Genomic DNA, 13624 nt, shown 5'->3' with positions numbered 1-13624 from the left:
TCTTCCTAAATAATGCAGCTTTAGGGCGTTTAAAATGTTATTGGTATTGTGCTTTAGGGGCGGATATATTTTAACCCTCTGTGGTACGTATTATGATGACAGTTAGGAAAAAAATGTTTGGAGTGCTTTTTTGTCTTAAAATAGACTAAATAAACATAATCTGAAGACATTTTTTTTTTATTTGGAAGTTTTTGGGGTTTGTTGTCCGTAGACAACATTGTCCCATAACGGTGCACAAGTGAAAAAGAAAGTTTTTAAATTAATTTTAACATCATTTATTTAATAAACATGTTTAGAAGATTCAGTAGCTTCAACAGGGAGCAATACATAACATTTTAAATGTAAAAACATTATAAAAGGAACTTTTTTAACCGGTTTCTTGTCTGAATGTTGCCTGTAGGAAACATTGAACCAACGACCCATTGAAATGAATGTCTTCAACAGTCTAAGTGGATGAAACTATCAAAAGTGAAAGTTTACTCACCTATTAGTAGGAATATATTTTTTTCCAGATGGAAAAGGGCCAGGAAATGACATTTTTTTTTTTTGGTGATTTTTTGTGGCCCAAAATAGAAATGTCACCATAATAGTGTTTCAATATGGCCGCCTGGAGGTCATGTGACAAATTAAAGCGTTGCTATTGGTTCCCTATACTCCTCCCTCTTTTTTAAAGTATTGCATCACTCAAAAACATGACTTGTAGAAATCTGACAGGGCAAAAATGGGAATGTTGTCAACACAGCACCATGTTATTTAGGATTAAAATTGTGTATTTTGCCAGATAATTTAGCATTTATTTTTGTCTTGTCTAAGAAACAGAGAAGAGAAACGGACAGATTTCCAAATGTTGATCTTGCACTAAAATGTTTAACTCTTAAAATGTTTAACCCTGAAATGTTTAACTCTTAATATGTTTAACTCTTGCCTGTCTTGTTGAATTGTGAGGTTGTTTGCTGTTTTAACACAAGTTAAAATGAGTTTAGGAGCAGATGATACTGCATTTTATTCATTTTTTCCTTGTGGTGGCTCCATGAAAATGCTGTAAATAATTTATTGTTGTTACATGTCAGTGTTTAATCAGGGGGCACATGAAAAAACGGCAAAGATGATATTTAAGCATTCAAAACCTTCATTTTAGTTTTATTTAAAAAAAAAAAATCTCATTGAAGTATATTTGGAAAATGCACATTTTTATATATACACAAGCTTTTATTGCACAATTAAACTATTATACAATGTAACATTCTGGGTTCCTTTTGTTTAAGGTAAGAATTGTTCAGTCGTTCATCATTATAAATGTATCTTTTTATTATTAATTAGACCCAGGGGCCACAGCAGGGGCCAGGGGCTTCTTCACCGGGCAGTGGCCCCTGGAGGCCCCTGGGTAGAACCACCAGTGGTCATAAAGTCAAATGAGGTAACCATGAAGTCTTCCATAGAGCAGCCTTCTTAGTGTCTCACTGATTTTCTTAACTGGACCTTGAATGCATCATCATCAGCACTGATCCACATGAGTCCAGTCCCAGCATGTCCTCCTCCCCATAGACCGTCTATGGTCCTGTCCAGTGTGTCCCTGCTGCCTCAACAGGACCTGTCAGGACTATTATTAATATATTTATATATATATATATAATATGTGGGGAGGTAGAGGAGACTGATATTGAGTGAAACAGATGGAGAAAGGTCAGTCAGCAGGAAAAAGACCACGTGCTGTCAGATTAGACTCAGGACGTCCTGGACCCGGACAGACACACACAGACACGGAGCTGCAGAGAGCTGCAGCCGGGAGGAGGCTGCTGATTCACCAGGAGAGACCAGGAGACCAGGAGAGACCAGGAGGGACCAGGAGAGACCAGGAGGGACCAGGAGGGACCAGGAGGGACCAGGAGAGACACGGGGCGAGGAGCGGGACCAGGGATGCGGTTTAGGGACCCGGGAGCTGGTTTTTCCTCGGAGACTGAAGACCTGAATAAGACCTGAGGGGGTCTGAATAAGACCTGAGGGGGTCTGAAGGAGAGCCGGACTAGAGGACAGCATGTCTCTGCTGAAGCAGCGGGGCAGGGAGCTAGAACGGTTCGACGGACTCTCCCTCATCTACTGGTAGGTGGAACTAGATAATACTTTACCTTTTAACCCTCTGGAGTCCATCTATTTATTATAAATACACATGTTTTATTGACAGTAATAACTTTATTTATATCTGATATGTAGACAAGCTGAGAAAGCCAGTTAAAGTTCAATCATAGGAGCTTTCACAGTGTCACATTTATGTTTCTGGAACATTTTTAAAATGTGGATTTTCTTTCTACAATGAAAACTATTACTGTTTTTAATTTACATGCAAATAGACTGTTTTGTAGTTTTATTATTTGTTATTTTTTCTGCTGTTTTTGTGTATAAGTGGTAAAAAAAAAGGTACTTTTCCATAGAAACCTGTGTCTTTTGTTAGTATTTTGGGTTCCTGGCAGCTTTATACTTTGTTAATTAAAAATAAAATGATAAATCTGACTGATAGCTAGTTTGTGTGCAGAAAAAGGAGCCATGATGTGATGTAAGGACAGACTGGAAGATGCTGAACAGACAGAAATTAATGCAAAATGACTAAAAAAAGAAACAAAATGACTAAAAAAAGACTCAAAATGACAAAAAAAAGACACAAAAAGAAACAAAATGACTAAAAAAAGACACAAAATGACAAAAAAAGACACAAAATGACTAAAAAAAGACACAAAAAGAAACAAAATGACTAAAAAAAGACACAAAATGACAAAAAAAAGACACAAAAAGAAACAAAATGACTAAAAAAAGACACAAAACGACAAAAAAAAAAGACAAAACCACCTGTGTCTTTTGTTTGTATTTTGGGTTCCTGGCAGCTTTATACTTTGTTAATTAAAATCAAATGATAAATCTGACTGATAGCTAGTTTGTGTGTATAAAAAGGAGCCATGATGTGATGTAAGGACAGACTGGAAGATGCTGAACAGACAGAAATTAATGCAGGAAGTTGACACATTTGAACCAGAATCTCAGAGGTTTAATACTTTATTTTTACTCTGCACATTAATTAACATCGAAAAACATCTTTGTAAATATGCAGGATTATAGCAAGGCTGCTAGTTTGCATCTGTAGTCCCTAAAAATAAAATAAAAATAAATACAAATATAAAAGACAGCAAGTACATAGGTAAGATACAGATAATTTCACACAGTTTTGCTGTAAAAATATAACATTTCCATGTAAAGTTGATGGAGAAATACCATGATGTGTGAATGAATGACACAATGACTCTAAAAATAACAGCAATATTCAGTCTAAATGACAGTTTTTTGCTGATATTTACATTTAAATGTACAGTAGAAAACACACTCACTGTATTTTTTTCATGGTGTAGTTCTGGCAACCACAGCTGACAGTATTTTACCGTAAATTAAACAGATTATTTTTATTTTTATAAAAGACAGCAAGTACATAATAGAGGATATAGAGCAGGATATATAATATAACTATGCAATAAAAAGTCACGTTCAAGCCGTTTCTAGTCCAGTTAGTCACACTTTGGATGTGATTTGAGCCGTTGTTCTAGATTCCCTTCAAAATAAAAGTAAGTGGGACATTCTCTTATTGTGGAGGGAAGACTGATCTAAATGTCTTACAGCTCTGGGGAAGAAATAATGCAAAACAAAGATGATTATGAATATGGAGACAAGTCAATATTGTTCCTCTGATGGTTCATTCATTTTTAGTTATCATTCATCATCTATAATATACGTGCTGTTGCCTAATTGCATAACTTTATGGTTTTGATTATTGTCATATTATTTATTAGGGCTGTTGTATAGTGTGCGTAGTGTTATGGCATCAGTTCATCTCTCCACTGTAAAAAGGTGTTTAGTCTAAAACCAGATAAAAACAGTGAATCTGAGGGAAATGATCTTGCTGCATGGACAGATCATTTCTAGTGGTGAATCACTTTCATCTCTGTCTAAGTTTATTTCGATCAATTAATTAAACCAGTAGTTCTCAACCTTTTTGAGTCTTGACCCCCAATTTAACATGCATGTTGTCCGCGACCCCCACTCACTGAACACAATCTCACACACACAGTTCAGATCATACAAAAAAGAAACAAAATGACCAAAAAAGACACAAAATGACCAAAAAAGACACAAAATGGCCAAAAAAATACACTAAATGACCACAAAATGACCAAAAAAAGACACAAATTGACCAAAAAAGACACAAAATGACCAAAAAAAGACACAAAATGACTAAAAAAATACACAAAATGACCAAAAAAGACACAAATTGACCACAAAATGATCAAAAAAGACACAAAATGACAAAAAAAAGACACAAAATGACAAAAAAAAGACACAAAATGACTAAAAAAAAGACACAAAATGACCAAAAAAAGGAAATGAATTCCCAAAAAAGACACAAATTGACCACAAAATGATCAAAAAAAGACACAAAATGACCAAAAAAAGACACAAAATGACCTAAAAGACTAAAACAAATGATTTGGCGACCCCCAGAAATCCTCTCGCGACCCCAATTGGGGTCCCGACCCCAAGGTTGAGAATAGCTGAATTAAACGATCAAAAAGACACGAAATTATTTTGGTTATTATCAATGTTTCCATGTCTATAGATGTAAATTGACCAAAAAAAGACACAAAATGATCAAAAAAAGACACAAACTGACCCAGAATAGATATACAGATGACGACTAAAAAGACACAATGAAGAAATTAACTCTTAAACCAGATAAAGTAAAGCTGCCAGCAGTGATGAACTGGCCCGAGCAGAGTGACCTGATGATTATTTGGTTCTTACCAAGATAAAAAAAACAACCTTTTAATTTCTTATTTCAACATGCTTATTTCTAGATTTAATAATCTTAATTTAATAAATCTTGTCAAGGTAAATTATCTGTCCATGCAGCAAGATCATTTCCCTCAGATTTACTGTTTGATCTGGTTTTAGACCTTTAGATTTACTGTTTGATCTGGTTTTAGACCTTTAGATTTACTGTTTGATCTGGTTTTAGACCTTTAGATTTACTGTTTGATCTGGTTTTAGACCTTTAGATTTACTGTTTGATCTGGTTTTAGACCTTTAGATTTACTGTTTGATCTGGTTTTAGACCTTTAGATTTACTGTTTGATCTGGTTTTAGACCTTTAGATTTACTGTTTGATCTGGTTTTAGACCTTTAGATTTACTGTTTGATCTGGTTTTAGACCTTTAGATTTACTGTTTGATCTGGTTTTAGACCTTTAGATTTACTGTTTGATCTGGTTTTAGACCTTTAGATTTACTGTTTGATCTGGTTTTAGACCTTTAGATTTACTGTTTGATCTGGTTTTAGACCTTTAGATTTACTGTTTGATCTGGTTTTAGACCTTTAGATTTACTGTTTGATCTGGTTTTAGACCTTTAGATTTACTGTTTGATCTGGTTTTTAGACCTTTAGATTTACTGTTTGATCTGGTTTTTAGACTAAACACCTTTTTTACAGTGTGGATCTTTTTAATGGTACAAACAGCACAACTTTGGAGACAGTGCAATGTTTTTCATTATTTTTTTGTCAGAAATACACACTACACACTCCACACACACACACACACATGTATATATATATATATATATATATGTATATGTATATATATATATATATATATATACATATACATATATGTATATATATATATATATATATATATACATATATATATATATGTATGTATATATAGTATAATATGTATATATATATATATAATATTCTCCTGTTTTCTAGAGGTGAAGTTTACCACTGAACCTTTTTTCTCTCTGTCTAAGTTTATTTCAACACTCCTCACAGCTTTTGTGAAGCGACCCAGACACACTGAGCTGTCTGCAGGCAGATTATACAGCATTATTATTATTATTATTATTATTATTATTATTATTATTATTATTATTATTAATATTGTTATTCCACCGTGATGCCCTGAGTCACACCTACCTGGGAAAAATCTGAGGGAAATTATCTTAATGTTACTTGCTGCATGGACAGATAATTTGTAATAATAATTTGCTGTAAAAATATAATATTTTCATGTAAAATTAATGGAGAAATACCATTATGTGTGAATGAATGACACAATTACCCTAAAAATAACAGGAATATCCAGTGTAAATGACAGTTTTTGCTGATATTTACATTTAAATTTACAGTAGAAAATCCACTGACTGGATTTTTATGGTGAAGTTCTGACAACCACAGCTGGTTAGCTAACCAAGTAGTTAGCTTAGCAAGCTACTTAGCTAAATACTTAGCCAAGAAGTAAGCTAAAGAGTTAGCTTAGCAAGCTACTTAGCTAAATACTTAGCCGAGAAGTTAGCTAAGGAGTTAGCTTTGCAAGCTACTTAGCTAAATACTTAGCCAAGAAGTTAGCTAAGGAGTTAGCTTAGCAAGCTACTTAGCTAAATACTTAGCCAAGAAGTTAGCTAAGGAGTTAGCTTAGCAAACTACTTAGCTAAATACTTAGCCAAGAAGTTAGCTAAGGAGTTAGCTTAGCAAGCTACTTAGCTAAATACTTAGCCAAGAAGTTAGCTAAGGAGTTAGCTTAACAAGCTACTTTTAAAAAGGTTAAAGTGGAAGAATGAAAAGGATTCAAAATTGAGGAAACAGTCCAAAACTCCTTATATATATATATATATATATACATACATATATATATATATATATATATATATACATACATATATATATATATATATATATATATATGTATGTATATATATATATATATATATATAAGGAGTTTTGGACTGTTTCCTCAATTTTGAATCCTTTTCATTCTTCCACTTTAACCTTTTGATTAATATATATACTAATATATACATACATATGTATACATACAGATGATTTCTACAGCGTGGGAGTAATGAGGGAGGTTAATGTGAAGGCTCCCATGGGGCAGATGGAGGAGGAGTCAGTCAGCTGGAGGAGGTGCTGAGTGGACTGTTGAGGCTGTTAAAGGAGGTGCAGGAGGTGCTGAGCCTCTGTAGGTTCTCCTCCCTGTCTCTCTCCCTGTCTCTCCCTGTCTCTCCTCCTCTATCAGACAGCAGAACGTCCTCATGATTCTGTCGTCCCAGAAGCTTCCTGAGCTCTGGGACTACTTCCTCATTTATGTCTCAGGAGCTCTAGAGTTTAACCCTGACAGCAGAGACATCGACCTGGGGCTGTTTCCCCTCAGGATGAACCCCACCATTAAGACCAGGTAGGTGGAGCAATAATAATAATAACAATAATAATAATAATAATAATAATAATAATAATAATAATAATAATAATAATAATCTGCCTGCAGACAGCTCAGTGTGTCTGGGTTGAGTGTTGAAATAAACTTAGACAGAGAGAAAAAAGGTTCAGTTCTAGAAAACAGGAGATATATATATATATATATATATATATATATATATAAAGAGAATATAATTTTCAAGATCAGATTTTATGTTTTCCTTTTGTTTCTTTTGGGTTCAACATTTTGATCCAGTAAGTCAAAGTTGAACGTTAATTATCAGGACATAAAGGAGAGGTAACGCTGGAAAAACTGATACAAATATGGCATGGTGAAGATTTTTAACAGATTTTTAACAGATTTTTTTAACAGATTTTTAACAGATTTTTTAAACAGATTTTTAACAGATTTTTTAACAGATTTTTAACAGATTTTTAACAGATTTTTAACAGATTTTTTACAGATTTTTAACAGATTTTTAACAGATTCTTAACAGATTTTTAACAGATTTTTTAACAGATTTTTAACAAATTTTTAACAGATTTTTGACAGATTTTTAAACAGATTTTTAACAGATTTTTAACAGATTTTTTAACAGATTTTTAACAGATTTTTAACAGATTTTTAACAGATTTTTTTTACAGATTTTTAACAGATTTTTTAACGGACATAATATCCGTAGATTTCAGAGGGTTAAAGTAAAAGCACTTGTTGAGTGTTGAAGATTCATAATTGATCCACCAGGTGGTCCTGCTGAAATATTTCTATTTCTGAAGCCATATAGATAATATATGAATGTAATGTAACAGTTTCGTGTGTGTGTGTGTGTGTGTGTGTGTGTGTGTGTGTGTTCTGGTGTTTGGTGGCAAAAAAAACAAACTTTTTTTCTCTTTAAATAGTTTCCAGCAGACGTTAGTCAGCCTGATTGTCTTGCTGTCTGTTTGTGTTGTTTATTGATGCAGATGTGGAACTTTATTCACATTTTAATAGAGTTTATTTTATTTCAACTATTCTACATTACACTGTAAAAAATGTCTGTAGATTTTATGGTGAAAAACTGTTAAACCATGACAGTAAAAGACGTAAAATGATAAATTAGTTAATTCAGTTTCAGTAACAATGAAACACTGTAAATGTATATATCAGCAAACACAGGATTTTTTTTACATTTTTAAATTTTTTTTAAATAAATTACTCCACTGTAAAATACACTGGCCCTGTGTTTGTAACAAAATATACTGTAATATATAAACAAGCCATCATTTTTTGCATTTAAATACTAATAATACATAAAAACTAATAAATAAACAGGAGAATTAATAGGGGAATAAGTATAAAGGTAAATTAAAAAAAAGGAAAATTACTTTTGGTAGATTTAATACCATATAAATGTGTTTATTGAGTCATATATTTATTTTACTGTAATTTTAGCATTTCTTTTTTTGTAAAAATCCTTTTTCTCACTGTAAAATGTACTAAACACCATATCTCTAACAGAAATATACTGTAATATTTAATGGTAAAATCTTTAATTTATGCAGCATTTATAAAGTATTTTCTGGTCAATTATATGGCAGAACAGTTTCTTTTGATGGAAAACCTTTTTATTTTTAACAGTAAAATATGGAATAAAATGTCAATCTGAAACATTAAATCAACAGTGCTAATATCATTTTACCGTAATATTATAAAAAGGTGCACCGTATTTATTACGGTAAAGTTCTGCTGGTTTTTACCATAAAAACAAAAGTTTTTTTTTTTTACAGTGTAGGGAGTGAAATTAAAATGGAATATCACCGTAGTAGACGCTTTTAATTACTGCAAATCAAAGAATAGTAAAAAACTTTTAAACTGTAGAAAACACACATTTATAAAAACAAACATTAATTTTTAATGTAAAATTAAAGGAGAAATACCATAATTTCACAATCGCCCTAAAAATAAAGGGACTATTCAGTGAATATTACAGTTTTTGATAATATTTACATTTAAATTTACAGTAGAAAACCCTCTAACTTTTACCCTAAAAACAACAGTTTTTATTTTTTTACAGTGCATTTATCATTAGCACAAGCTTCCACAGCTATCACATTCATGGATCTTAATTATTGCATATTTAAAACATATTTTACATAAAAGATCATTGGGGGAAAAAAAAAATGTAAACAAACAGTGTTGGACGTTTTAAAATCAAAAGGCTGAGGCATGGAACAGGACTTTTACTTTGACAACATTACCCGTTTAGTTCTGCTATAAAGTATAAAGTGTAATGTAAATCAGGGGTGTCAAACTCTGGCCCGCGGGCCAAATTTGGCCGCGAGGCAATACCAAATTATTATATAATTATTGTAAATTGATGACATTGATGTGTTTTTTATTTGAAATTTGATTTTGCATGTCTGCACTATTTAGTTATATATTGTATGTTTATAAGCGTTGCTGGTTCCATATTTAATGTTAAAGCAAAACATGTTTGGTATATATTAAAAGGTTTATTTGTTCAATGTTGGCCCGCGATTTTATTCAAGTTTTACATTTTGGCCCATTGTGTATTTGAGTTTGACACCCCTGGTGTAAATAATAAGGATAATTCATGATTGAGTGTGTTTATGGAGCCGTGAAGGTGTTTGAGAGGTTTTAATGCTGACTGAGACTCGTCCAGTTGCTGCTGACGGGTTTTTCTAATCAGGACGTTGTCTGTCTGGGCAATCAATGCAACTCTTGATGTGTTTTCTCATCAATGGTTGTGTCAACACTAAAGACAACCAACTCTCTGGTGGGCAACCTGTCAGCTCAACACACACACACACACACACACACACTAGAGATGTTCCCCTCCAGATATTGATTCTGATACTTGTTGTGTTGTTAGAGAAATGCATTGAGGAAACCTTTAACCCATAGGAACCTATGGTGACACCTGTGTAACAAACACTTTAAATCTTCTATAATCTCCCATATTCAGCTTTATGCTTCACATTAACTCATTAAATCCCTAAGTGACGTATACTCAACACCTGGTGAGGTGGTCATGTGACTTTAACAGGAAGTGACTTCTCCAAAATGTTTCTGTGACTGGAAACAGAAATGTGAAAAAGTAGCTCATTTTAAAAAGCTTATTTTTTGTTAGTAGGCTAACTTTAAACCCATTTAACAATTCTAATCCGTCAATAGTTTGTCCTGTGTTGCATTTAACTTGTTCTAATCATATTTCTTGCACAAATTAATGTCACAATTTTGATACATGTTATGGAGATGCAAAAGAAAAAGGTAAATTTGTGTCTCTGTAAGCAGAAAACGTGTCTAGTTTCTTTCTATTTTAAAATAAGAAATATCAGAAACATAAATACCACTAAATGTCACATCACTGATCTTTGACATTTAGGGGTAGAATAAAAAAAACACATCAGAAATGTGTTCTATGTGGTCCACTTATAGAACACGTCCTTTAAGGAGAACTGGGTTCTTATGGGTTAAGATGAAATGATCTGACTCCAACAGTAAATATCACCTGTTTCTCTCAGCAGATGGTTTATACACTGTAAACAATTGTCTTGTAGATTAACAGTAAATACTGGCAGCAGGGTTTCAGTATTTACTGTTAACTTCACAGTTCAGCTACTGTTATCTACTTTACACCAGGGCTGTCAAACTCAAATACACAGTGGGCCAAAATTGTAAACTTGGACAAAGTCGCGGGCCAACATTGATATTTATTGAAAAAATGGACCTAAACAAGTTCAAACGAAACGGAACAAGCAAAGCTTGATATAACTTAATATTGCAAACATGCAAAATCGAATATCAAATAAAACAAACAAACACATCAACGGCATTCATTTCTTAAATAAAATGTAAATAAAAATCGTATGTCCCTTTATTTTATATGCAGCCTTCTTTAAATTTAAATTTAACAGTAATCTTTTTCCACAGGCTAAAAATAAATGTAAGAATAAAATAACAATAATAAACCAAATGACTAATAATAATAATATCCTTCAATGAATGTGCAACCATTCAAGCCTTGGACTAGCAAGAAAAAGTGCATAAAGACAACTTTTAAAGCTCCATATTGTTCACCTTTGTTGTGTTGTTATTAAAGTTTTGACTCCTAAAAGGAGATAAATTTGTAGTTTTACATTCTAAAAATGATCTCAGATCAGTCGTTCATCTGCTCTCTCAGCCTCCTTAACTTTTTTTTTTGTAATTTTGTGTCTTTTTTAAAATAATTATGTGTCTTTTTTAAATACTTTTTGTGTCTTTTTTAATAATTTTGTCTTTTCTAACAATTTTGTGTCTTTTTTTTTCCATAATTTTGCGTCTTGTTTAAAATAATTTTGTTTCTTGATTAAAATAATTTTGTGTCTTTTTTCGTCCTTTTGTTTCTTCTTTAAGTAATTTAGTTTTTTTTCCTGTCATTTTGTGTCTTTTTTTGTCATTTTGTGTCTTTGATTGTTCATTTTGTGTCTTTTTTTGTCATTTTGTGTCTTTTTTAGTAATTTTGTGTCTTTTTTAGTCATTTTGTGTCTTTTAATAAAATAACAATAATAAACCAAATGACTAATAATAATATCCTTCAATGAATGTGCAACCATTCAAGCCTTGGACTAGCAAGAAAAAGTGCATAAAGACAACTTTAATTGTTGCTCAGTTTGCTCCACACTGATCTACTGTGTTCAAGCCAGAACACCAGCAGAGCATTCTGGGATTTGTAGTATTATTTGCGCTGTATAATACCGGCGGGCCAGCTCTGGTTGTCATCTGGTATTTCCTCGTGGGCCAAATATAATTATACTGCGGGCCAAATTTGGCCCGCGGGCCAGAGTTTGACACCTCTGCTTTACAGTATGTTACTGTGATAAAACCACATAGTGAATTACAGTAAAATCCTGCATTTCATTGATTTTTACAGTAGACTAAAACACAGTATAGTGCTGAAGCTAGTTGAAATATTGTTGCAGTATACAATGCAGTCATTTTTGTAAATAGAGCGTATTACTGTCTGAAAGCCAATTACTATGAATTAAGTCTTCACTGTAACCTCAGTAGTTTTAATAAACCATATACTGTTATTCACTATTCACTATTCAATCGGCTTTATTGGCATGACGTAACAATGTATATATTGCCAAAGCAAGCATCAGAAAAAAAGATAACAAGATAAGGAAAGCAATATTTACAATAAATTATTATAATTCTGTTATTCATTTTAAATGAAAAGAAAAACTAATAACAATAAAAGAAAGCAATATTTACAATTATTGAATTACAATCAACATATAATTTATACAATCTAACTGTCCCAGCAAAAAAAGAAGAAAAAAATATATATATAAAAAAATAAAAACTAAAAACAAAACAACCATCAGCTGTCTCTCAGTGTTTGACAGGCAGAAACAAAGACTGCTGCTAATCTAATCTACAGCTCTCTCTCTTATACTGAATGAGTTAGTTTAGTAAAATACAGCCATTAAAAATGTGGACAAGAAGAGACTTAGAAAATATCATATATATATATATATATATATATATATCTCATATATTTTATGGGAAACGGCAAGCCTCCTACAAATATTGCCCAGAATGCATTGTTTTCTACAGTTTAATACCGTTTTTTAATGGAAAACAGCATGTTACTGTCACAATTTGGCTGTTTTCTTACAGCAACTTGTTACAGTGAGGGGAATAATGAGCAGGAGACGACCCAGGTCTCAGTTTTTACATTTTACTACAATACGTCAAGAAATGTTCAGTAACAGAGTCTCTGGGTTCAAACATCACGTCCCTGAGTTATTCTGGGTTGAACCATGTCCCCATCAGTCCCAGACTAACAGCTGGAGGTCCTTAGTAAATCTAGTTTTACTGGAGTCATCTCCATGGTTCAGTTTAAGGCAGGGGTCTCAAACTCAAATTACCTGGGGGCCGCTGGAGGCAGTATCCAAATAACCAAAAAAAGACACAAAATGACAGAAAAAAACTAAATTACTTAAGAAAGACACAAAATAATCAAAAGAAGACTGAAAAAACACTAAATGACTTTAAAAAGACACAAAATGACCAAAAAAATACACAGAATTACCAAAAAAGACACAAAATCATTTTAAAAAGACACAAAATGACCCAAAAAAAGACACAAAATGACCAAAAAAGACTAAATTACTTAAAGAAGAAACAAAATGACCAAAAAAACACAGAATTACAATATATATATATAGGCCTATACAAAATATTACGAAAAAAGACACAAAATTATTTAAAAAACACACAATAATTTTTAAAAAAAGAGACAAAATTATTAAAAAAAAGACACAAAATTACCAAAAAAGTAGTTAA

The 13624-nt window shown here is 32.3% G+C and overlaps 1 protein-coding gene across 1 annotated transcript in view; it reads left to right on the top strand.

Moving 5' to 3' along the window:
- The first annotated feature begins 1949 nt into the window (after nt 1–1949).
- The window catches only part of si:dkeyp-72e1.9 (syntaxin-binding protein 4), a 135474-nt gene continuing 123799 nt past the window's right edge, over nt 1950–13624 (top strand). The window contains exon 1 of the mRNA XM_059347881.1: nt 1950–2100. Within this exon, the coding sequence (XP_059203864.1) occupies nt 2036–2100 (65 nt within the window). The 5' untranslated portion in view covers nt 1950–2035. The remainder of the gene's footprint in view (nt 2101–13624) is intronic.

Source organism: Centropristis striata, chromosome 13 (genome assembly GCF_030273125.1).
Source record: "Centropristis striata isolate RG_2023a ecotype Rhode Island chromosome 13, C.striata_1.0, whole genome shotgun sequence".
In the NCBI taxonomy this organism is placed as follows: domain Eukaryota; kingdom Metazoa; phylum Chordata; class Actinopteri; order Perciformes; family Serranidae; genus Centropristis; species Centropristis striata.
Note: the sequence above shows the minus strand (reverse complement) of the source record. Positions and strands in the feature narration are given on the sequence as shown.